Below are 26916 nucleotides of genomic sequence, written 5' to 3'. Positions count from 1 at the left end.
AATCCTTTCTGCATATTTCATACAGCCATCATAGCAAACATACAAAATATCTGAAACCCGCCCCCCTATTTTCAAGTCAGTTAAAAAAAAACCTTGGAAATGAGGTATAAACCTTTGTTTCTCTGAGAAAATAGATCTACAATGACTCAGTTGAGACATTTACCTCCGCTCTTCATTCACGTTTCAGCACAGCTGCTTCCTTATTTAGTGATTTAAAATGTTTATAACTTGCCCCACATCACTGAATTCCAGAGGAAGGCGCAATGAAAACAAATTGGTCAATCAAACAATAAAACTTAGATTTATATAAGGGGCTTGCCTGAAATGAATGCAGTTAAGAACAAAACAGAAGCCAGTTTAACCATTGCCTCGCCCTCCCCTTGGTAGGAAATCTATTCTCCAACTCCAAAATAATTTGCTACCATATTAGCAAATGACACCCAAACCCCATTTTCCAGCCAAGGTGCATAAGAGTCACCCTGGTTTAGTAGGGTAGCAAATCCTAGAAATATAAAAGAATCAGGGATAGGTTCTACTTACTTTCCCCACCAATTCGCATTGCAATAGAAGTGCACATTTCGCACATGTGCATCACTTCCTGGAAATGACTCTCTGAGCATGTACAGAGGGTTTTGTTTTGCGATCTGTGGCAACCAGAAGATCGGTTCAGGAGTGTGGACAACTGTTTATTGCTGCCGGTTCGGTGAGTAGCGACAAATTTCTGCTACCAATTGTAAAGAACTGGTCCGAACTGCCAGCAACCCACCTCTGATGCAAAGTGCCAAAGGCCACTGCAACAACATCACCAAAAAGGCTTCAAGAGTTGTTAACATAATCTTACGTAGTTTCTGCTCCCTAATCTCACATTACTAAGCAAAGCATACAAAACTTTCACCAGACCAATCCTCGAATGCAGCTCATCTGTCTGGAACCCACACCGCATTTTGGACATAAACACTCTAGAAAACATCCAGAGATACTTTACTAGAAGAGCCCTCCACTCCTCCACTCGCAACAGTATAGCCTAAGCCAGTGTTTCCCAACCGGTGTGCCACGGCACACTGGTGTGCCGCGAGACATGGTCAGGTGTGCCGCGAAGAAATAAGCTCAGCTTCTGGTCTCGCAACTTTTTGCGAAGAGAAAAAAGTTGTGAGACCGGAAGCTGAGCTTGCTTCTTTGCGCCTTCCAAGTTTTCCAGCAGCTGTGCCGCCCCGCCCGGCTGGAGCTTCCCTGTCAGCAGGTGAGCTTTGGGGCTTGGTGGGAGGGCAGCGGCAGTGGGAGGGCGGCGCGCAGCGGGAGGGTGATGGCGGCGGCAGCGGGCAGGAGCCATGCCGTGGGGCGGTGGCAAGGTGGTCCCTCTCTCTCTCCCCTTCTCTTGCTTTCTCTTTCTCTCCCTCTCTCTTTCTCCCAGTAGCCGTGGGGCGACGTCAGGGTGATCAGCTGTGAGGCAGAGCTACGGAACAGAGGAACAGAGGCACCGACGGCGGCGGCTGGAAATGCTGGAATTGCGTGGCTGGCACTTGCCTGCTGGCTGGACCAGGACAGAGGCTCAAGCCCCACATCCATGCCCAGCGCAACGCCAGAAATGTACAGCGTCTAGCCACCGCCGTCTGTGCCTCAGTTCTGGAGCTCCGCCTCACAGCTGATCACACCTGCCGTCGCCCCACGGCTACTGGGAGAAAGAGAGAGGGAGAGGGGGGGAGAGAAAGAGAAAGCAAGAGAGGGAGAGAGAGAAAGAGAGAGGAAGAGAGGGGGGAGAGAAAGAGAGAGAAAGATATAGCAAGAGAGGGAGAGAGAGAAAGAGAGGGAGAGAGGGGGGAGAGAAAGAGAGAGAAAGAGATAGCAAGAGAGGGAGAGAGAGGAAGAGAGGGGGGATAGAAAGAGAGAGAAAGAGATAGCAAGAGAGGGAGAGAGAGAAGGAGAGAGGGAGAGGGGGGAGAGAAAGAGATAGCAAGAGAGGGAGAGAGAGAGAGGGAGAGAGGGGGGAGAGAGAAAGAGATAGCAAGAGAGGGAGAGAAAGAGAGAGGGAGAGAGGGGGAGAGAAAGAAGGAGAGAGAGGGGGTAGAGAAAGAGAGAAAGCAAAAGAGAGAGAGAGAAAGAGAGATAGCAAGAGAGAGGGAGAGAGAGGGGGGAGAGAAAGAGAGAAAGCAAAAGAGAGAGAGAAAGAGAGATAGCAAGAGAGAGAAAGAGAGAGGGAGAGAGAGGGGGAAGGAGGGTGAGGGAAAGACAGAGAGAGGGAAGGAGGGCAAAAAAGAGAGGAAGGAAGGGAGAAACAAAGAGAGATGGAGAGAGGGGAAAGAAAGAGGAGGGAAGGGAGAGAGAGAGAGAGAAAGAGGGAGAGAGAAAAATAGAGCGAAAGGGAGGAAGAGAGATATTTTTTGTCCAAACTTTTTTTTACACACACACACACACACACACACACACACACACACACCCGCTCAATGTTCCCCAGGATTTTGTAAATGTGAATAATGTGCCGCGGCTCAAAAAAGGTTGGGAAACACTGGCCTAAGCAACCAGACTTACAATCCTAGATTTAGAAAGCTTAGAACTACATCGCCTTAAACACGACCTAAGCATAGCCCATAAAATCATCTGCTACAATGTCCTTCCTGTCAGTGACTACTTCAGCTTCAACCACAACAACACACGAGCACACAGCAGATACAAACGTAAAGTAAACCACTCTAAACTCGACTGCATGAAATACGACTTTAGTAACTGAATAGTTAATGCATGGAACTCAATACCAGACTCTGTAGTATCATCACCTTACCCCCAAAACTTTACCCTTAGACTATCCACTGTTAACCTCTCCCGATTCCTAAGAGGTCAGTAAGGGGCATGCATAAGTGTCCTAATGTTTCTCTTTTACTAGTATCACATATAAATATTGTTATATCAATATGTACTTGACAAAACAAACCAATAAAAATAAAGTAAAATAAACCCAATAGCAATACAATTAAAAAAAAACCCTTTGGCTGACATTCAAACCAGCTACTTCGCTCTGCCTGTTAAAATTCTCACCTTGCTGCATTGATATCTTTAACATTCCCGTCAGGCTTAAAAGCCTCTTGTCACATCGAAAATGTATGGTGGTAAGGGACAAGATGCTTCCTGAATCGTACAATAACAAGAAATAAAATCCCAGAAAGAGAAAAAGAGTGAGAAGCAGAAGGAAGACAAGAACACTGTTACTGTCCTTTGGTTCCTGGTATATACACACACAAATATAAATTTTGCACATCTTCTGGCACATCTATGCATAACCATGCACATAACCTAGCCGCATTTGAATCAGTCTCTGCTGAATGAGATCTCAGCCCACTTCTGATTGAAGAAATGGCCTAGGGCGACACCTAAAGCCCAAAAGAAACCCTGCATTACAACAATACAGATTCAGTATATTTTATCCATGAATGACTGTGAAAAGCTGACAGCCAGCTCGGCTCCACCTCCTTCTCCTGCTCCTCCTCTCTGTCGTCCTGCATTCATTTGAGAGCAAACTTGTGGAGCTGCTAAATGTGTCACAAGGGCAAAAAGAACTCACCTGACGTTCTTGGATCTTCCCAGCTGGATAGGATTAGCTTCTAATATTTCTTTCTAGAGAGTGAGGGAAAATGGGAGAGAGAGAACTATTTGGTTCAGGAGTTGCTAAAAGGAAAAAAAATGTGAGCAAAAGGTAAGAAGAATTTATTTGTCACTCTGAAAGGCACTTTTAGGCAAGGCATGCTTGTGTCTTTGTTAATTGTGTCATCCCTCGAGTTTTCATTTAATTGTAGTCTGGCTTTCTACATCTATATTTAGAGTAATGCAGAAAACCATCCCTATACAAGGAGGAATAAATACTGCAGCTGAAAAAAAAAAGACTTGGAGAACTAATAAGCAAGTCTCGACTGTTGTTTTGAAGTAAATGGGAACAAGCCATTGAAATTACACTCCTGAATTTGAATGAAAGCCTTGTGAGGGAGTAGAAAGCTAAGGTTTTCAGAGATTCAAAATGTGACTCTGTGGCTCTCAATGTTGGTATAATTCCTTTTTTTCTCCTCCTCCATATTATTATTATTATTATTATTATTATTATTATTATTAGTAGTAGTAGTAGTAGTAGTATTAGTATTAGTATTGTTATTATTATAATCACTATCATTATCATCATTATTATCCTTATTATTTTGCTATAGGAGGAACAAATGAAGTTTGAATTTGGAAAGAGAGCAGGATTTATCCTGCGGGTGGAAAACAACTCAAAACTCTACAATCAACTCCATACAATCAACTCCATCTACAGATCCAGGTGAAGGATCCAAAGTGAAAGGGAGTAAAGGGGACTTTGGAAAAAAAAAAAAAGAGGCAAAAGGCCAAATGGGAGTCAAGGGGCCTTCAGGAAAAGGAAAGAACCACTGAAAGGCCTGGTCCCAAGAAAGGGGAGGCTCTAAAGCACACACACTGCACTGCAGAGAAGGCGTCTCTCTTCTCACTTCAGCCTTGCAAAAGATTCTGGGCAGGAAGCATCTACCATGGATCTTTGGCATTGTTCAAATTGTTCCTTGGGCAACGGCACCTTGGAGAACCAGACTTCACAAGCCAACCAAACTTCAGTCATAAAACGGGACGAGGACATTGCCAAAGTGGAGGTGGCAGTGCTGTGCCTCATCTTTTTCCTTGCCCTGACGGGAAACCTATGTGTGCTGCTGGCGATCTACACAACCCGCCACAAACATTCCCGCATGTACTTCTTTATGAAGCATCTCAGCATTGCTGACCTAGTTGTGGCCATCTTCCAGGTCTTGCCTCAGCTCATTTGGGACATCACTTTCACGTTCAAAGGGCCAGATTATCTCTGCAGGTTGATCAAATACCTGCAAGTGGTGGGGATGTTTGCTTCCACCTACATGCTGTTGCTGATGTCGCTGGATCGGTGTTTGGCCATCTGTCAACCCTTGAGGTCTTTACATCGGAGGTCTGACCGGTTGTCTGTGCTCCTCACGTGGGTGGTGTGCCTCCTCTTCAGCATCCCACAGCTCCAGATATTTTCTATGAAGAATGTGGCCCATGGAGGGATGGATTGCTGGGGGACATTCATTGAGCCTTGGGGTCCTAGAGCCTACGTCACCTGGATCACCTTGACAGTCTACATCATCCCAGTGATTGTGCTAAGTATCTGTTATGGCTTGATCAGCTTCAAAATTTGGCAAAATGTGAAGCTGAAAACTGTCCATGAAACAAGTGTGAGTCTAACCTCTAGTAGTTCTCATGGAGGCACACTCTCCAGGGTGAGCAGTATCAAACTCATTTCCAAAGCCAAGATACGGACAGTCAAAATGACCTTTATTATTGTCTTAGCCTTCATCATGTGCTGGACTCCTTATTTTATTGTGCAGATGTGGAGTGCATGGGATGAAAATGCTCCGAAAGAAGGTATTGTTTGTTCTCCTTTTGTTATACCTGCCTAATTAGCTCTGTGCAGTAATTTGCCTCACTGTAATTTTTTTAAAAAATATATATCTATAACTCAGCTATTATCTGTAGAGCTGATTGGTAATGTGGCATTCAACAAAGCCTTTGTAAATGTGCAGATTAAGAAAAGGAAACATTGTTCAAATGAAAAAAGATCGGTTCACTGGCTAGGACGTCAGATCAGGCAAAATCTAAAAAGCGATTTGAAGTCTTAGATATTATTTGTGTGACCTTGGATAAATTGTCAAATACCTCTGCCCATAACTGTCCTATGATAACATAGAGAACTTGGATGCTTTTATTAGGAAGCTGTAAATCTAGAGGAATAGGAATAGTTGGCATAGAAATGTCAAGTATTTTTTCATACTAAGCCACATCAAATAATTTTCTGTTAATCTCAGTGGGAGTGCATGAAAGATAATGTTTATATCAATTGCTGTGTGCAAATGGAAAATTGCTTTTACAAATAGGATGGAAGTACTACTGTAGCTATAATATTTTTTGCTGAAGGAGCTCAACCCTGTCATTTTGACTTTACTCCATAAATTGGCTGATTTCTGTATGCTAGTTCAGAAATGAAGGAAGCAGAGGAATTTTGTGAATGAATTGTGCAGGCTATTGTTGACTGGGGAGTTGAGAGTTTAATATGGGGAGGCACTAACCAAAGGCACTATTTAAGTTTAGAATCACTAATGTTGAGAAGGGCTAAAGATTAAATCACACTAATAGAATCACTTATACAAAGTTTAATAATCTAAAAATGCTTCTCATTTGCCTAAAATCAATTGTAGAATAATCTATTAGCAAAAAGGGCTTGAAATATAATATTGGATATAAAGTTACTTTCTGATTTGTTCTGCCATCGCCCCCCCTCGCCCCCCCCATTACTTTGAAGAAGTGGATTGTCACCACTGGGTACTTGAGATATCCTAAAGTTCTCTGCTCTTTTATTTGGCTCAGAACTGAAAATCTTCACTTTTTCCTCTGAGAAAGAACAAACTAATGGATGCATTATAAAGTCTGGTTGCTATCACTCTGGTATCAACAATGTATGGTTCAAAATAAGAGCTATGAGGCAAGTCATACTTTTCAGCATACTCTCTAATATCTAAGTGTGTTGAATCAATTTCCCATATACAGTACAGTACATTTATTTACCACTGATGTCCAATCTACAGGGATGATGCTGAAGTCTATCAGCTGGGCTCACAAATGAATGCACACTATTTGTGTGTGTGAAAATATTCAGGCTGCCACTGCCTCCATTACTCCAGAAACATATAACTAAGAAAGATTGGACAAATCCCATTGTAATCTGGGGGTCAAATGTGTATTTTGCTGAAAAGAAAATTGTACTTCTCGTTTGGGATGTTACAATGTGGAAAGTCCAGTATTAGTTGCAGCAAAAGAGTCTCATGTGGTACCAATAGAAGAGAGTATTTGTAGCTCAGAGTTGTGGAACTGTGGAGTCCTTGGTGCTCTCTGAATTTGATGGTTGCAGATATTTCATTACCAAACCAGGAAACGCCAGTGCTAGGAGTCTCTGTGCAAGAAAAGAACGAACCTCAGAAAGCATCAAGGCCCCATAGGTCTTATATGACTAGAACCTTAAATGCAAGTTCAAAAAAGAAACATTTGCAAAACAAAGGTTTAGCCATAGCAACTGGGGGGAAAACCCCCCAAAATGCAATGAACTGAGACTTGACAAAGTAATTACATTTATTTAGACCTGTTAAAAGTTAGACAAAAAATGGATGACTCTGGATGATTGATAGCTGGTTACCTTTGTGTTAGAGAGGAGCCATTAAATTCCAGCTCCGTTATGGTTTTTTATACTTTAGTAACATCAAAGTTACATTCATACTCTGAATGCCAGCTATTACAATTCCAATGGGCGGTGTTCACTCATCTCTTTCCAACTTCATATAATCTTGCTCCTTCTTTTCCCATAAAAGATCATTTTGAGATAATGCAATTTTTTCAGTAGGAACATAAAGGATGAGCTTGCTTAGCTGTTTTCCACTTCCTATTTTTCCATTTCATTTCATTTCTTTCTTTCTTTATTATTTGGATTTATATGCTGCCCCTCTCCGAAGACTTGGGGTGGCTTACAACATATAAAAGAACAATAAAAAAACATCCTAAATCTCAATTTAAAATTAAACTAACTAATCTAATCTAATCTAAACCTCAATTCCTTAAAAACCAATCACTGTCATTCCATTCATCAGCCGGGGGCTAATGTCTAGTGGTCCCAGGCCTGTCGGCATAGGTGGATCTTTAGGCTAATTTGGAAGGTGGAGAGGGTGGGAGCAGTATGAATCTCTGGGGGGAAGCTGGGTCCATAGGTCCGGGGCTACCACAGAGAAGGCTATTCCCCTAGGCTCCACCAGGTGACATTGTCTGGTTAACAGGATCTAGAGGAGGCCGAATCTGTGGGACCTGACCGGTCGCTGGGACTCATGCAGCAGAAAGCGGTCCCATAAGTAATCCTTCCCCAGCTGAGAGGAGCAAAGATAGTCCTGGTGTTGCAGCAAGGGATGTAGAGAACTCAGATTTGTCTTTCTGTTCTGACTGCAACCCTCTTTAATCAGGGGCTTTCTTTCACCCAACTTCTGTTATCTATTATACACATCAGCTTAGTGCATGAGGAAAGTCATCATATTGCTATTTCAATGAAAAATCGAAAAATAAAATATTGTCTAGGCATTATTTTATTCTCCACAAATCAAATATATATATTCAGGACTATAAATCATTCCACCAGTCATAAAAATAATCCACGAAATGGATGTATTGCTCTGTTCAAGCAACTTCAGACTTACTGTAAGTTTGCCGGATAGAGCAATTGTGACAATAATATCTTTCCTTTAGTCAGTTAGTGCTCTTTCGCTAGGCTGGTTCAAGCCCATCCCTAACTTTGATGTAGGTATGACAGCCTTGAAGTAGCTTATTACTATAGTCAGTTTGGACAAGTGGTTAAGATAACCAGGTAAGAAACTGGAAGACTGTGAATTCTAGTCCTGCCTTAGGTGCGAAAGCTGACCGGGTGGCTAAAACAAGGCACAAATTTAAATCAGAAAAAAAAAATCTAGGCTACAACTCTGGCATTGTAGGGAAGGGAAGGGAAGGGAAAAAAGCAGTGAAGCGCTACCAAAAGTTTTACTACCACACTGTGGGCCTGGCTTATGCAGGATGCCCTGCAGTTTCTTTCAACATCTTTCAGTGCAAATTTGGTGCTCCATTTTCGCTACCCCACTGCATCCCCCCCCCCGTCCGGGCAGTAGCCCACCCCTGGATAAAAGTGTTACTTGATGTCAAAACAACTTTTAACCAGACAGCTTCAGATGCATCCAGAACTCATTTAACAGGGAGTAAACTCGTCTTAAGAATGTGGGACTATCTTTGGAGTAAGCATGCACTGTGCATTTCATGCAAGGATTAATTAATAAAGCAAATGCTAAAATCTCCCAGCCCAACTCCCCTCAAAGAGTGGTTGTGGAGAAAATAGGAGGAGGAAAAAGCATTAGGTATGTTCACCACCGTGAGATATTTATAAATATAATAAGGTGAGATCAATTTTTTTTAAAAAACAAAACACTACAATCTGGTCAGCTCTTATTTCTGTGAGAACTTTTACCCTTTGTCAGAGAAATATTTACAAATGGGTATATTTCTTTTATGACAGTCGTTGTTGAAAGCTTTAGGATTTTTATTTTCACCACAACTGCTAGACTGTGTGAAAGTGGGTCCCCCTTGTGCTTTAACAGACTTTAGGAGGACTTTAAAAAATATTGTGAAGTTTGCAAAGTTTTGCATGCCCTCTAGTCCATAGTAATTTCACTTTGTTCACAAGCAGTGAGACAAAGTGAAATGTGTAGAAGACGGGAGATAGCAAAAACGGAACAAGGGAAAAGAGGAGCACTGGGAGTTTGCAAAATGTCTCACAGTAGAGATAACCACAAAATGAAAAGTGAAGAAAAATTCATGTGGGAATTGGCCTGATAAAGAGTATGAAGAGCTTCCCAAAGTTTCATTATACATTGCACGGACAATGTTCTTTGCTTTCAGGGACGAAGAGATTATCTTACTTCTGATATGGGCCTTCATTTGCCAAAGACCATAAAAGAGTTTCCAATGAAAATATTTCTTTGTAACACTTTGCCTGCCAAAATATTCCAAGCGCTCAGAGGGATAGAGGGATTAGGCTTGCCTTGAATTTGCAGTAAAAATGGGTAGAGACCAGAGGTGGGTTCCTCCTGCTTCGGACTGGTTTGTCCAAACCGGTAGTGACCTACTGGTGAAGTCATGATAATGTCATGGAATCGGTTTGGCTGGTGCCGGTCTGTGGGCGCTGTCATCTTAATTTTATTTTTTTTTTAAATTAAAATAAAATTTATTATTATTATTTCTTCTGAGCATGCATAGAAGCCGAGTTTCCAGGACCGTGCATGCGGTTGCCATAAGAATATAGTTCAAATACTGATCTTGTTCTAGATTTGATCATAGTCTTCCCCAACTCAATGCCCTCCAGTTACGTTGAGTAAATATGTTTTAGAATTTCCAGATTATTTCATGGATTGTGAAGCCAAGGAGAAAAGAGTGTTTGTTTGCTTGTATCCCATCTTTATTATTTTTATAAATAATTCAAGGCGGCAAACATTATTATTATTATTTATTTTATTATTATTTATTAGATTTGTATGCCGCTCCTCTCCTGGGACTCGGAGCAGCTCACAACAAAACAGTACAAATCCAATGGTTAAAATAATTTTAAACCCTTAATGTAAAAAACAATCATACATCTCATACAAACCATAAGTAAAGCAGAAACGGCCCAGGGGAATCAATTTCCCCATGCCTGGCAACAGAGGTGGGTTTTAAGGAGTTTGCGAAAGGCAAGGAGGGTGGGGGCAATCGTAATCTCTGGGGGGAGTTGATTCCAGAGGGTCGGGGCCGCCACAGAGAAGGCCAACTCTGTGGGACCTAACCGGTCGCTGGGATTCATGTGGCAGAAGGCGGTCCCGGAGATATTCTGGTCCAATGCCATAAAGGGCTTTATTATTGTGGGGGGGCCTCCCCTTTGTCTTAAGACCCACCTGTATTGCCAGGCATGGGGGAATTGAGACACCTCCCCCAGGCTTTTATATTTTGTGTATGGTATGCATGTGTTGCATAGTTTTTAAATGATGGGTTTTTTAGATGTTTTTAATATTAGATTTGTTTTCATTGTAACATTGTTATTAATATTGTTGTGAGCCGCCCCGAGTCTTCGGAGAGGGCCGGCATACAAATCTAATAAACAATAGTAATAATAATGATGATGATGATGATGATGATCCACTGAAACTTGTGCTGGAACTACCATTTACCAGTGGCAAAGAACTGGTGGGATCATAAGCCCGAAAAAGTGGTCGAAAATGAGCAAGCAAACTACTGTGGGACTTCCGACTTCAGACTGACCGAATTCTGAAGCATAACACACCAGACATTGTGATCGTGGAGAAAAAGAAAGTATGGATCATCGACATCGCAATCCCAGGAAACAGCAGAATTGAGGAGAAACAGCTAGAGAAATTAATGAAATACGAAGATCTAAAAATCGAGCTGCAACGACTCTGGCATAAGCCAGTGAAAGTGGTCCCAGTGGTACTTGGAACGCTGGGCGCAGTGCCAAAGGATCTCAGCGGACATTTGAAAACCATTGGAATTGACAAAATCTCCATCTGTCAATTGCAAAAGGCTGCTTTACTGGGATCGGCAAACATAATTCGCCGCTACATCACACAGTCCTAGGTGCTTGGGAAGTGCCCGACTGGTGATGAAATACGAAATCCAGCAGTGATCTCGTTTGCTGTGTTGTACTGACATAACAATAACAATAACAAGAACAATTATTATTATTATTATTATTTTTTTCATGGATTGTGAAGCCAAGGAGAGAAGAGTGTTTGTTTGTTTGTATCCCATCTTTATTATTTTTATAAATAATTCAAGGCAAACATATTCAATACTCTATCTTCCTATTTTCTCATGAACAATAAGCCTGAGTTGGTTGGGTTGAGAAAGAATGACTGGCGCAAAGTCATCCAGCTGGCTATCATCAGCTAGGGTGAGTCTTGAGTACTGCTTTGTAGCCTGCTTTAAACACTGGTCAAAATTTAATTCCTGTGAAACATTCCTTTTGAATCTTCTGCAGCAGTTCTTATCTACGTAATAGCTACTACTCTAAAAAATAGTGAGCAAAAGAGTAACAATTTGTGATGGGCCTTCAAATCCAGGAATGTTGAAAATGATTGTTGCTGTATTAGGGGGAGGGGAAAAAAACTCTCAAAAGCATTTCGGAATATGAAAATGGTTTTATCAGAATAATGCAGGGTTATATTTGCACCACCTAGATTAATTTAGCATTCCTAATGTAACTTGTCTCTGGAGGAGTCTTATTTTGTACTTATTTCTAATTATAATACTTCTTGTTTGCTATATTATTGTGCCCTCTTCTTCTACTCAGATCATAATATTTTGCTTTATATTCATATGTTTTAAGGAGAAGGAATAGAGGAATATCCACGGTTGTTATTTTTGCTCTAATAACCCTTGCATCAAATACACAGTGCACAATTACCGTACTGTATAAGACACACCTTCCCCTCCCCCCCAAAGAGGCTGAAAATTTGGGTGTGTCTTATACTCCGAATATAGCTTTAACTAAGCCTTTTTTTAGCCCTAATGAGGTGCTAATGTGATCTTTCTTGCTTTGCTAGCTAAGCAATCTTCCCTTTGCCTGCTTCTTTCATTGCTGCTCCCTCAATCAGCTGAGCCTTTTTTCAGCCCTAACAAGGTGCTAAGGAGTGATCTTCTGTGTTCATTGTTTCTGAAGAGAGAAAGAATTGAAGTGTTTTAGAAACTGTTTTTTATCCCCATCCAGGGGATAGAAAAGCAAGCACATGGGCTCAAAACCAGCAAACTAATATGCTGAAGCTAATCAGACTAAGGACTAGCCAGATGAATACCTGGTAGGCAGATTATTTTTTCCCTATTTTCTTCCCCCCAAACTAAGTTGTGTCTTATACTCTGGTGTGTCTTATACTCAGAGAAATACGGTACTCATAAGATAGCCTCACATTCTTAAGATGGGCTTACTCCCTGTTACATGAGTACCGGTTGCATCTGAATTTGGCTAATTAAAATCTGCTTGACATCATGTACAGTTTTTATCTATTCTGTCCTCCTTAAGGGAAAAGTTGTAGACTGGACTTTTTTTCTGATTTAAATTTGTGCTTTTCTTAATGGTACACCCCAGAGAAATGTTCCCTGCTGGGGTTGACTATCCATGCAGTCTTAGCCACTGAGTACACCGGCTACTGAGTAAGATGTGAGACACTATCTTAGGGTTCTGCTAAAACTTTTGCCAGTAGGCTTGTGAAAGTGTGCAGTCATGCAATCAGCTGGAAAGATACATGTAAAGTGTCCAAGCTAACAATTAACAGAGGTACGGCTGGGCCAGATGTTCAGAATACAGAAACACAGCACGATGAAAAGTTTACTAAGGAGCAAAATGTTTATTTTTTGCCATGGTGTAAAGTGGCAAGAGTCATTCAGGTCAGATTTATTGCTGTCATCAAAAGTGATAACAACATCACCCCTATATTCTTCAAATTTAAGCTTAACATTTTTACATTAATGGGGTCTTAAGGACGGCAGTCCTCACAATGGTAAGTGGGATTGGGATTTCCATTGCTAAGTGATGCCACATGGCTGCAAAGTAGGATGTCACATGGCTTCATTATTAAGTGACAGCAAGCCTAGCACTCCCCATTGCCTTTGTTAACTGAATCCTATCTGTTATTAGCACTGGACCCACCCAGAATTAAGCCACTCCCAATTTGGCCTGTCTCAGCCCCAAGCTTTGCTAAAGTAAGGGGCTTCCTCCTTTTCAACAGCCCCTACCCATCTATCTCTGCCCTCATCGGTGCCCTTTTGGCTGCTTTGCACTTTGCCAGTCCAGCCGCCCAGTGTTCATCTTACTCACCTGCTAGCCCTGATGACCCCAGTGGACCCTGCCATTTTCCTGCAGCTGCTGCTGTTGAAGCATGCATGGCTTGGCCCTATAGAGGCAGCTACTGGACACACTTTCTTCCTGAGGCTTGGGAGAGGGGCAATGGGCTGAGGCTGCTGAAGGCCTCGGGCCAGTATTGGGTTCCTACCTGGATGGGGGAGGTAGAACGGCATTCCAGTAGTGAAAATGGAGCTGTGCACGCAGCTTTGGGTGATTAGTGGGTGTGCATGGGCATCGGAGTGAGATTTGGCTTCTGCGCATGCGCAGGAAGCAAAATCTCACGAGAAGACGCATGGGCACATTATATTTTGGTAATTTTTAGCTATTTTGCTTCCGCATGTGCAGAAGCAAAAAAATCACTTAAATCTCATGTATCCATGCATCTTCTCACAAGATTTGCTTCCTGTGCATGTGCATCAGCCAAATCTCGCTCTGATGCACACCATGCACACCGGTCACCCGGAGCTGCGCACACATCAGGCTGATAGTGGAAGTAAGTTGCAACCCCTGCCTGTCTCAGGCTTCTCTACTCAAGCCCAGTGCGGATGCTGCCACCAAGTAGTACCACTGCTGCCACTGAGGAGCGCCACTCTGCCGGGTGGCTGAAAGGGCAGAGATGGAGGAGAGATAGGTGGTTTGGCAGGAATTGAAGCACCCGGAAATACGGATGGGCTGTCGAGTGCCCAACTTTTGATCATGTTGGGACACTGCAGAGGCCATAACTTCAGGCAGCAGCACCACTTCGTTCAGCACTTAAAACAGTCATTGAACGAATGGTCATAACTTGAGAACTAAATGTATCTATAATTGTATCCCAGCTTTTTATAGTGGAACTATACTTTATCTATATTCTGATTATTAATTAGAATATAGAGAATAATGAATAATAATCTGATTATTAGCCAACAGTGTGAGTTGTGATAGGGAGGATCACAGAAGAGGAAACATTGCCAAACACTGCTCTATTTTTTTCAGGGGCCATTTCTTTTTCAATCTAAATTCCACCACCTTTTTGAAAGTGGAAAAGAGCCTTCCATTCACAAAAGGGGCATTCTGGATCCAATTTCATTTACATGTTTTTACGAATTGGCATCTTAATGAATAATTGTCTGTTGAATAAACAGTACATTCAGACAAAACCAAACAAAACATATTGTAGCTTAGAAGGATGGGGAATCAGTCTATGTCTTTGTTGGATAGTTTTCAAGATGTCAGAAACATTGCTTTTGTCATATCAATGTCTTTTTCCCCACCAGTGGGAAAAAAACTCTTAATAATTAACATAACACAGCACTTTAGAAAGTCAAACACATTATCACAGCACACACATCCTCTCAGATGTCATTTTATGACAGGCTGAAAACAATGGGGGTGACTTCAGGTTTGTCACTGCTTTTAGTTGCTCTATAGCTGTTCTGTTATTCTGTTAGAGAATATGAAGATGATTATTTTAATATTGTAGCTAGGTTTTTTTTAAAGTGGAACTCTAAGTAACAGATCACTGATGATACAATGGAGAAATAAACATGGGAGTTGTTGGAACAGAAGAGAAGAGGAAAGGACAAGAGAGGAGAGGAGAGTTAGGTGGAGTTGGGTGTGGGGTCGAATTGAGTTGAGTTAGAAGGCACCTTGGATGTCTTCTAGTCCAACCCCCTGCTTAGGCAGGAAACCCTATACGATTTCGGACAAATGGTTATCCAATCTCTTCTTTAAAACTTTCAGTTTTAAATTTTAATGATGAGTAATGTCATCTTATGATTGCTTGATTAATAGTTGTCCAGTCAGCTTCTTCATAAAGTTTGTGAACACTATTTCCAATTGTACTTAAGACATGTTTGGCATCAGACCATGCATGATATCCAGTGATTAGATATAACAATGGCTCTCTTAAGATGGGATGTTACCTTATCAGTGGTTCCCAACATCATCAGGCATCAGGATTTTAGGGATGCTTAGGTGGGGCATGGACAAGAAAAGGTTGGGAACCACTACCTTAGATGAAAGGCTTACACATTTTCATACTATGCTCAAAAGATGATTATTGGTAGTTACATTCTAGTTTGGTGCCTACCTCTAGAGCAGAGGTCCCCAACCTTTTTTGCACCAGGGACCGGCTTTAAGCTAGACCAGTTTTCCACGGCCCGGTGGGGGGGGGCTTTGGTCAAATGGGGGTGGGGTTATGGAGGGGTGGAGCTTAGTGACGCAGCCCTCCACACTTCTCCACAGGGCGGGGAGAATCAGGAGGCTCCTTTGGCGGCTGGGGGCTGCCTGGCTTTGTGATTTTGGCTGGGGGGGGAGTTAGGAAGGTCCTACTTCTCCCCCCCCAGCCAAAAATTCAAAGCCTATCTGCTGGATACGGGCAATGAGTGGGACAGAGCGGCGCGGAAGCCTCTTGCAGCAGCTGCCACAGCCACCGGCTTCGGCACTGCTCGTCCCGCTCATCGCCCGTATCCAGCAGATAGGCTTTGAGTTTTTGGCTGGGGGGGGAGAAGTAGGACCTTCCTAAGTCCCCCCCCAGCCAAAAACTCAAAGCCTATCTGCTGGATACGGGCGATGAGTGGGACAGAGCGGCGCGGAAGCCTCTTGCAGCAGCTGCCACAGCCACCGGCTTCGGCGCCGCTCATCCCGCTCATCGCCCGTATCCAGCAGATAGGCTTTGAGTTTTTGGCTGGGGGGGGAGAAGTAGGACCTTCCTAAGTCCCCCCCAGCCAAAATCACAAAGCCAGGCAGCCCCCAGCCGCCAAAGGAGCCTCCTGATTCTCCCCTTTGAATCCCGCCGGCCAAGAGCACTCGGGCAGCAGCTTCTGCCAGACACGGGGAATGAGCGGGACGAGTGGCGCCGAAGCCGGTGGCTGTGGCAGCTGCTGCAAGAGGCTTCCGCGCCGCTCTGTCCCACTCATCGCCCGTATCCAGCAGATAGGCTTTGAGTTTTTGGCTGGGGGGGGGAGAAGTAGGACCTTCCTAAGTCCCCCCCAGCCAAAAACTCAAAGCCTATCTGCTGGATACGGGCGATGAGTGGGACAGAGCGGCGCGGAAGCTTCTTGCAGCAGCTGCCACAGCCACCGGCTTCGGCGCCGCTCGTCCCGCTCATCGCCCGTATCCAGCAGATAGGCTTTGAGTTTTTGGCTGGGGGGGAGAAGTAGGACCTTCCTAACTCCCCCCCAGCCAAAATCACAAAGCCAGGCAGCCCCCAGCCGCCAAAGGAGCCTCCTGATTCTCCCCGCCCTGCCCGACGCCCCACCCTGTCCTGCATAATGTCCTCTGCCGGGAGGGCAGCGGTGCCACGGACCGGCTGGAAAACCCCAACGGCCCGGTCCCGGTCCGCGGACCGGCGGTTGGGGACCTCTGCTCTAGAGCACTTAACAACAGTAATTTAAGGAATACAGAATAGTCTTCTTTCTCTCTTTCACTATATATCCCTGAGGATCTGTTGCCTTAGATAGCTACCTCGCTCTGCCTAACGATAGGACTAACACTGCCTATTTTTTAGCTTTGTACATTCATCCAAATAAAAAAGAATAATGGTTTAGCAACACTGGAAGACTTCTATTAAGTAAGTCTTCTCATCTTCAAATGCTTTTTTGTCATTCACAATAGTTAATTCAGGTTTTTTTAAATCTTAAGATTAAACTGTTCTTTGTTAGAAACTTGGAAATAAATTTCTATTAGAGTAATAAGAACCGTATTGTATAAGTTTAAAAAAATCCAGGCAGCATGTGAAATTAAGTAGATACCGTCTTTTTAAACTCCTTGCTCTGTAGAGCAAATATGAATTAAGATTTATTTTCCCTGTAGAATTTCATTTAACTCCTTCAGATGGCTAAATTTTTGTAGGTGTCTTTAAAAAATCAGTCCATTGAGTACGCTTAATCTCAGTTCACATTGATTCCTGAGGAAGTACAGTATAACATAGTGATACCCAGCCAAACAAGAAAGCCCACAGCAATAGATTTTTCTTCAATATGTCTACACTTGGATGAATCTCATGCATGGATTGAACCAGAGCTGGGGTCCTACCAGCTTGGACCAGTTCTGTAGAATAGTTAGTAACTTGGTTCCTGGGTCACTGGAACCAGCAGTGACCCAGGCCTGCCACGCCCTTGAGTTGATTCTCTCAGTGAAGCCGTAGGCACCGCCATCTTGTTTTTTGCTTCTGTATATGCATAGAAGCTTTTTTTAGTACTGCACATGTATGTCTATGTACATGTATTGCATCCCTAAGTGAACTGACAATAGCAGAATTTGGAACCCACCTCTGGGTTGAACACATAAATATTTTGTCCCTAGTTGGGACTTTTATAGTGTATTGAGGCCCCTCCCATATTTATTGCTAGCTGTTCTGTTTATGAATTTTGTTACTGATGGTCTGGAGAGGAACAGATATTGAAAAGCTGACTTCAAATAATTACTTTATTCCAGAGGAGAGACTGGGTTAATTTGCTTTAGCCTGAACAATGAAAAGTGCAATTTATGTGATGTTATTATGCTAAACCACTTCTATGCAAAGCCCAATGGAATGGCTGAGAAATAGACTGGCCCTCTTATTTTTCACGAGTTCAAAATACTGAAAACAGACCTAAAAAGTTCCAATTAGCATTCAGAAGTGGAACCTAGATATGTTACCCAAGAGCCTAAATAGATTATGTGAACATTAGAATTTTAATGTGTGATTATGAATCAATACTAATTCTAAAGAGTAATCAATTAGATTCCTTTTTGTTTTGGTTTCCCCACTTTTTAAAACTAATAATGCCATGTTTCACAGAAAGGAGTAGATTTCAGAGGAATTTCTTATTCTGTGATTAGCTTATGCAAAGGTCACCTTAATGACTCAGCCTCAAGAAAAGATAATCAGAAAAATGAAATATTTCTTATTAAGCATGTTTAGGGGATCTTTTTTCATTGATTTATGCTGGAAATGCATTAGTCTGTATCCCTAGCATGATTATTATTTCTTACTGAAATCCTGATTATGTAAAGGCTTGCTTGCAACCATTTTGTTGATGTTGTTAAAAAGGCAAACAATTTAGGAACAGTAAATGCAATTTGCTACTTTTGCTATACGACCTTTGTAAATAAACGGGAGATAGCCGGATATGAATCTGTCTCAGCCCAATAACAGCATATTTGTCAGGAAATTGTGCTATTTTTCTAAGTTACATAACTAATTTATATTGAAAAAGTTAATCTGCATGTCATCTGCATCTCTGTAACTGTCTGGTTTGGTTCTGCAACACAACAAGACCGACACAGACTTCAGAGGATAATCAGAACTGCCGGAAAAACAATTGCTGCGAACCTGCCTTCCATTGAGGACCTGTATACTGCACGAGTCAAAAAGAGGGTGGGGAAAATATTTGCTGACCCCTCACATCCCTTTTAAAAAAAAATATTTTTATTGATTGATTTTTATTGATTTTTAACAATAACAATAAAACATACACACAACATATAACAGTGTGCCCAGTGTTCTTAGTGCCTGCCACCCGACAACATTCATACCCCTCCACCAAATTGGGGGTGTATTTTGTATATACCATTTTAACTCAAGAGCAAGGTATCTACGTATTATAAAGTGATTCCAATTTATTCTTTATAGCTTGGTCTCAAATTCTACTGACCATATATCCTCTTATCTTGTCCCATCATCCCATCAGTACCCGCAGATCAGTTTCATTGGCTGAATTCATCCTCTTATCCATAATCTAAAATTAAATATAATCCACCATATACCGATACCAATTTTGTATTGCCCATTTTATTTATTTATTATTTATTTATTATTTGGATTTGTATGCCGCCCCTCTCCGAAGACTCGGGGCATTTTGTTGCATCCTTCCAACCTAAGACACTTACCACCTGCTATCACTGCTTCTTTTATTTCTCTAATTTCTCCCATCTCATTCCTTTCAATTAATACCACCATTTCCTGTGTAATTGTCCATCGTATGTTTAACATCCTATTAGTGTCCTCTTGCACTTTTTTCCAAATGTTCTGCACAACTGGGCATTCCCAAAACATATGCATAAACACTCCCTTATCTTGACACACATGCCAACAAATATTCTTAACATTCTGCTGAAAATATGCAAGTTGAGTGGGTGTGTGATACCACTTATGTAATATTTTCCTTCTCATTTCCCTGACCCTGTATTCTTAATTTTCCTTATATTCTCCACTATATTCTTCATCTCTTGCACATCTACTTGTAATTCACTTTGCCACCATTTAGTCAGTTCTTGGACCACACACTCGTCTGCCTGCACTAACATCATATATATATATATTACTTGCTTGAGCCTTGGTGCCCTCATTTTTTTCCCTAATTATATTCTCTAACTCTATCTCCTCCCTTAGTAGTGCTTTTTTATTCTCCCTTTCATTCAGATAATTACGTATTTCATTTATTTGTAACCATCATCCCTTATCCAGCCAACATTCTATACGATTTCTACTTGGCCTCCCATCCTTCTCATATAACTGTTCTATCTTAGTTATTCCTCTTCAACTTTCCTATAACCCTATTTAGATTTGTTTCATTATCTCTATTTATTACATATACAATGACAATTTTGATTTATATAATCCTATTTTTCCCTGCCATGCTTTCAAAATTTCCATAGTCCCTTTAGATTAATTTATCTAAATCATTCTTATTCCACCTTGTAAAAAAAAATATCTATTCCTTATCCTGTTCATCTCTTTTTCCAGTTTCACTCATTTGTTTTCAAATACCGTATATACTCGAGTATAAGCCGAGTTTTTCAGCCCAAAAAATGGGCTGAAAAACACAGCCTCGGCTTATACTCGGGTCATTGACAAAGTCACCACACGAGGGCGCCATTGCTTGAGCCAGAGCGAGGAGGCACCAGCTTTTGTCCCCTCTGGCACGCCTAGTTCCTCTCCCTGCCTCAAGCAAATGAGGCAGCCATTTGCTCCAACCGAGAGGGGGAAAAGCAATGGTGAGTAACTATTCTTTGCTCTCTCTGCATTGTTCTTAGTCGGATTAAAAAGGCCCCCTGCTGTCAGATTCTCCTCCCCCTCCTTTGAAAGGATTTAAACTGTTTAAAAAATGGTATTTTGTGGTAGTTGCTGTCCTTGCTTGGATAGGATCTAATAATGTGTTATGAGGCAGAGCTAGACAGGAATTCTTTTTCTATCTGTCTATCTTTCTATCTATCTATTTTTCTATCTATCTATTTTTCTATCTATCTAACTATCTATCTATCTATCTATCTGTATCTATTTCTATCTATCTATCTATCTATCTATCTATCTATCTATTTTTCTATCTGTCTGTCTGTCTATCTATCTTTCTATCTATATCTATCTGTCTATCTATCTATCTATCTATCATCTATCTATCTATCTGTATCTATTTCTATCTATCTATTTTTCTATCTTTCTATCTATCTATTTTTCTATCTATCTATTTTTCTATCTATCTATCTATCTATCTATCTATCTATCTATCTATCTATCTGTATCTATTTCTATCTATCTATCTATTTTTCTATCTGTCTGTGTGTCTGTCTATCTGTCTATCTATCTTTCTATCTATATATATCTATCTATCTATCTGTATCTATTTCTATCTATCTATCTATCTATCTATCTATCTATCTATCTATCTATCTATCTATCTATTTTTCTGTCTGTCTGTCTGTCTGTCTGTCTGTCTATCTATCTTTCTATCTATATCTATCTATCTATCTATCTATCTATCTATCTATCTATCTATCTATCTATCTATCTATCTATTTGGTTTTCTATGCTGATAACCTCACAGCAGCTAATGCTGAAGCTCTTCTTTGGATACACTTATTTATTTGTTTGTTTGTTTGTTTATTTATTTAATTGGATTTGGATGCAATCCCTCTCCAAGGACTCAGGGTGGCTCACAGCATATATAAAAACAGAACAATAATGTAAATCCAATTAATGATGAGAAGGAATCCAGTTTTGAAGGATTTTAACTGTTAGGTTTTAGCTTTGTTCCTGATCGAGCTACTTTTTTTACTTTTTAATTTATTGTTAATATTGTTAATTTGTTTACCCTCTTTTAAATTTACAGAGCTAGTTTACTGGTTTTCTTTAAAATAAATATTCAAAAACATGTCTCAATTAATGTAATTTTATTGTTTTCCATTTTTATAAGTTACCAGTAGCCACTGCATTTTCTAACCTCGGCTTATACTCGGGTCAATATGTTTTCCCAGTTTTTGTGGCAAAAATTGGTGCCTCGGCTTATACTCGGGTTGGCTTATACTCGAGTATATACGGTAATTGCAACTACATTAATCTTTCAATTTGAAATGCATCTCTATAAAGCTCCAAACAGGGAATTCCTCATCCACCCTCTTTAGCTATTAACCACTTTTTCCTTACTCTCGGTCTTTTATCTTCTTCAACCCAATAATTAAGTCCCCCCCCAGTCCCTTAAGTTTGATGCTGATAAACCCCCTGGAAACAGATACATCATCTTGGGAACTATCATCTTTTTAAATGTTCTTATTTTAGCCATTCTCCTTAACTTTTTCTCTTTCCAACTCCTCATATGTTTTAACATTTTCTTCCATATCTGTCTATAATTAACCTCTTCAATTTTCCCTGGATTATTCAATAACCAAATTCCCAAGTATTTAATTTTCTTTAGTCCCAACTTCAACCCTGATTCCTTCCTGATTTCTATCTGTTCTCTCGTGGTAGAGTGTGGTACTGCAAGCTACTTCTGCTGATCACTGGCTGCCAGCAGTTTGGCAGATCGAATCTCAGTAGGCTCAAGGTTGACTCAGCTTTTCGTACTTCCAAGTTCGGTAAAATGAGGACCCAGATTGTTGGGGGCAATATTGTTACTCTCTGTAAACCACTTAGAGAGGGCTGTAAAGCACTGTGAAGCAGTATATAAGTCTAAATGCTATTGCTATAATCTCTGATTTTTTCCATATTAACCGATAACCCTGATTCCTGTTTAAACTCTTGCAGAATAATTCTTATACCTTTAATCATCTCCATCGGGGTCTGGGTAAATTTGATTGCATCATCTGCAAATAGGTTTAATTTCATTTCTAATTATTCTACTTTATATCCTACCCAAGTATTATATTGTCTTAATGTCTCTATTGCCATTACAAATAACATTGGAGATAATGGGCAGCTCTGCTTAGTGCCATTTTGGGTTTTAATTCTCTGAGTTCTTTGTCCATTCACTCTTATGTATGCTTCATTTCCTTTATATATCTCTTTTATGGTTTCACAGAATTTGTCCCCCATATTTTATTCCTTACATAATTTATATTTATTACATTTCTAATTGGTTGACTTATCTTCCTATCCTTTACAAACCCATATTGATCCTCTTCAATTATTTTTGGTAAGATATTTTCAAGTCTGTTTGCCAATATCTTCATAAACATTTTATCATTTTGATTTGCCAAACTGATAGGGTGGTAGGACCCCGGATCTCTTAAATCTCGATCAGTCTTTGGGATGGGTTTCAAGTCCTATCCTTAAAACGTCGCTATAGAGCACTGCACACCAAGACAACTAGGCACAAGAACAGTTTTTTTCCCCAAACACCATCACTCTGGTAAACAAATAATTCCCTCAATATTGTCAAACTATTTACTAAGTCTGCACTACTATTAATACTAGTTTTTCTCATCACTCCTATCACCCATCTCCTCTCCCTTATGACTGTATGACTGTAACTTATTGCTTGTATCCTTACATTTTTTATTAATATTGATTGTTTCCTGATTGCTTATTTGATCCCTATGACAATCATTAAGTGTTGTACCTCATGATTCTTGACCAATGTATATTTTCTTTTATGTACACTGAGGGCATATGCACCAAAGACAAATTCCTTGTGTATCCAATCACACTTGGCCAATAAAGAATTCTATTATAATTTCCAGTTCTAAGAAAAACCACAAGCTGTATGTATCTATTTCTAGGTGGTTATAGGACAATGGACATTAGATCCATTTGCTTTTATGGAACGCAGAAATATTATTAGTTGCTTCTCGCTATATCTATTGACTGAATTCCAGAAAAAACCTTAAAGAACACAATCACACATAGCTTTGTTTAGTCTGCTGAACAGAGATTGGACTGCCTGAGATAAATATTTCTTAATCCTTGCAACATTAAGACAGAATAAGGATGGGATCTTGGAGATCTGCTAGTCCAACTCCCTGTTCAGGTAGGAATCTGTTGTGGGTAGCTGTGGCCCAGCTCCTGCCCCAAGGACTGTGAATGTGGGGGAGACATCCACATGCTGCAGGCCTGTTTTGCCCCCGGTGGAATCTGCTGATGAAGGCTCCTCTGACCAAGAAGACATGAGTGACAGGGAGGAGAGTGTGGCAGACAGCTCAGAAGGAGATCAATTATCTAGCTCCTCCTTGGATTCAGAACAAGAGTTAATGACACAGCCACGCATGCAGAGAGCGATGCATAGACAACAACAACAACTGAGAGATTATTATCAAAGAAAATGAGGCCACCTGTGGTTGGGTGGGACTGTGGTAATTAGTGAGGCTGCTATAAATAGCAGCCTGTGGGTTTGGCCATTGTGGAGGATTACCTGATCGTTGTGTTTCGTGACTGCTTTACTGACTTTGACCTTTAGTGTGCTGATTTTTCCCTGCTTTGAAACTAAACCAGAGCAAAGTGTGTTTCACTTTGTGAAAGAAGAAGGACTGTGAATTGCCTCACAGCTGCAAGCTAAGTATCACAGAACTGATAAGGGACTTGTACAAATTACCAGTTTGTTTGGAGACCAGTGCTCTTTGCTATACCAAAAGAGGGCTTAGGTTAAGTGAATTTTCATTATAAAGAACATTGTTTTGAATTTTTAAACGTGTGTGTGTCTGAAATTTGTACCTGTGAATTTTTGGGAGGAGTCTACCAGAGAGCCCGACAGAACAGAATCTGTCAAGGCTTTTTCCTGCCTGAGAGAGACAACGAATATGTAAAGCTCAGTATGCTAATTTGGGTGTGGTATAATCTGAGCAAGTGCAAGATTGAAGAGGGAGAAGGGTAGAGTTTAGCCTGAGTTCTCTCTCTCTGCTCATGATGACTCTGATGAAGAAGGATGTCTGTTAAAGTGCTCCTGTGAAATATGGTGCTGTAACTTTATTTGTGCATCTATAAAGTTGTTTTGAAACTCAGCCACATGCAGTTACTTGTTTCTCAACCTTCCAGGTTCTAAACTGTGAAAACTCGGACAGAATCCTTATACCATTCTGGACAAATAGCTGCCCAATCTCTTCCTGAAAACTCCCAATGTTGGAGCAGCCACAACCTTTGAAGACAAACAGTTCTAATGGTTAATTGTTATCATTGTCAGGAAATTTCTCCTTAGTTCTTTAGTAACAAAGGCATATAATTTTTATTCTATTTTTTTTAACCACAAGGAGACAGAGCATGAACTTTGAGACACCAACAGTTGGTGTTTGGACAAATATACTAATAGCCAATTTAATGGGATAGACATTTTGCAGGTTACACAGCTATAATTAAAACACTGTTTGCAGTGAATTTTCACTTCATAGAGGAAGTTCAAAATTAGTTTAGCATATTTCTTTAGCAGACATCAAGGAGGACTGTGAGATGTGACTATATAATCAAATGTTAGAAAACACTAGGCAACGTGGGTGATTAGGGGTTGCAACTCAACTGTCCAACCTTTTTGAAGAACTATGAAAGACTTAGTTGCCTCTATTGGAAGAACCATCACTAAATTTTTTACTTGATATTTGAGAGAAAGATGTAAGAATAAAAATAAAAGAAGGAGGAACAAGCCACTTTTAATTCCCATTGTTTGAACCTCACCGTGAATGAGTCATTCTATTGCCAATTTCTGTGCCATATTTTTAAGATGCTGGGACCTGAAAATGATATTTGGAAGGATAGGGTAGGGTAGAGTACAGTGGTGGGTTGCTACTGGTTCACTTAGGTCCAAGCAAACCAGTAGTGGCAGTGGCAGAAGGCTCCACCCACCCAAACATCATCATGGGCGATCTCTGCATGTGCAGAAGTGGCACACACGCACATCTCCAAATGGGTAGCAAATTTAATTTAATTTATTAAATTTATAAGCTGCTCAACACCTTGTGGACTCTGGGCAGCATACAACAAATAGAAACAGTTTAAAAACCATTTAAAACCCCCAAGACAAAAGCATTCATTACTTCACTAAAGGTAAGTGAAACCCATTACGGGTAGGGCAAGGTAGGGTAGGGTAACATAGGGCAGGGCAGGGCAGGGTAGGATAGGATAGGATAGGATTTACTTGGCTAAGTGTGATTAAACACAAAATAATTTGTCTCCAGTGTATAAGCTCTCATGATACATACAAAGTGAAGTAATAATAAATCATAATAATCTATCTTTTCTATTATAATGCCAATATATAATGATTATTTTTGACAGGCCAGCTTCTCAAATCAAGTCAAGTATACCAGTATGCATATGTAGTGTATCTGGATGAGATGGATTGGCTAAATCTGTTTTCCATTGACTCTGAATTAATTAAGAAAGGCTGAGTACTCAACCTAATAGATCTGAAGCAGGAATTGGATAGAAGGAAGGTGTCCTTCTTGGGCAGTTTTGTATGCCATTTGAAAGATAGAAACTCTTTGCGCTAATACAAGTTTTGAAGATTAAGCTTTTTGAATATTGATGGAGTGGAAAATAAGACTATTCATTGCCAAATTGGCAAAAGTGGCTGATGAATTTAAAGAGCAGTTAATGTGTGGAAAAATATTTTCTCTCTTCAGTTTTTTCATCTGCAGTACAGATAACAATGATTCCAAGAAGTCATTTTTCCTTAAACATGAAATAGTGGCAAACATTTACCCTGTAATTGCTTTTTGATGATGTTTTACATTTTTAAACCCTAGATACTATAAAAAAAAGAAGCTTTGAAGCACAATGTAACCATGCTGATTCTCTACATATTTTAATATACTAATATGGTATATAAAGGAAGGTATTTGTAATAGCCTGGAGTAAATTTATTAAGACCCAGGTTTTAGTTTTAGACTCTATTACAAGGGTGTCAAACTGGATTTCTTCAAGGGCTGGATCAGCAATGTAGTTCTCTGTGGGCCAAACAGAGGTGTGTGTGGGGAGACGGGATGGACACTGGCCAAAATGGGGTGCATTCCCCTCTTTTCAGCCTGGATGGCCTTCTGGAGCCAACCAAAATGGGGCGGGGGGCACGTGTGGCTGCCAGAGACACTGCGGGCCAGTTCTTTGCTATTTCCAGGCTGACCCCGTGGGCCAGATTTAAACACACCACATGCCAGTTCCAGCCTGTAGTCCTTGAGTTTGATACCTCTGCTCTACAATAAACTTTCCCAGATGGGCTGGGATGACAATTCTT

At 40.8% G+C, this 26916-nt stretch overlaps 1 protein-coding gene across 3 annotated transcripts in view; it reads left to right on the top strand.

Moving 5' to 3' along the window:
* Positions 1–26916, top strand: part of OXTR (oxytocin receptor) — a 48967-nt gene that overhangs the window by 18305 nt on the left and 3746 nt on the right. For 2 of the 3 annotated variants that reach the window (XM_070738276.1, XM_070738278.1), the window contains exon 2: positions 4188–5424. In XM_070738276.1, coding sequence (XP_070594377.1) covers positions 4524–5424 — 901 coding nt within the window. In that variant the 5' untranslated portion in view covers positions 4188–4523. Of the gene's footprint in view, positions 1–3503; positions 3686–4187; positions 5425–26916 lie in introns of those variants that run through there. The other variant, XM_070738277.1, reaches the window with a different exon arrangement.

Source organism: Erythrolamprus reginae, chromosome 2, assembly GCF_031021105.1.
Source record: "Erythrolamprus reginae isolate rEryReg1 chromosome 2, rEryReg1.hap1, whole genome shotgun sequence".
Taxonomy (NCBI): Eukaryota; Metazoa; Chordata; class Lepidosauria; order Squamata; family Dipsadidae; genus Erythrolamprus; species Erythrolamprus reginae.
This window is presented reverse-complemented; position numbering and strand designations above follow the sequence as displayed.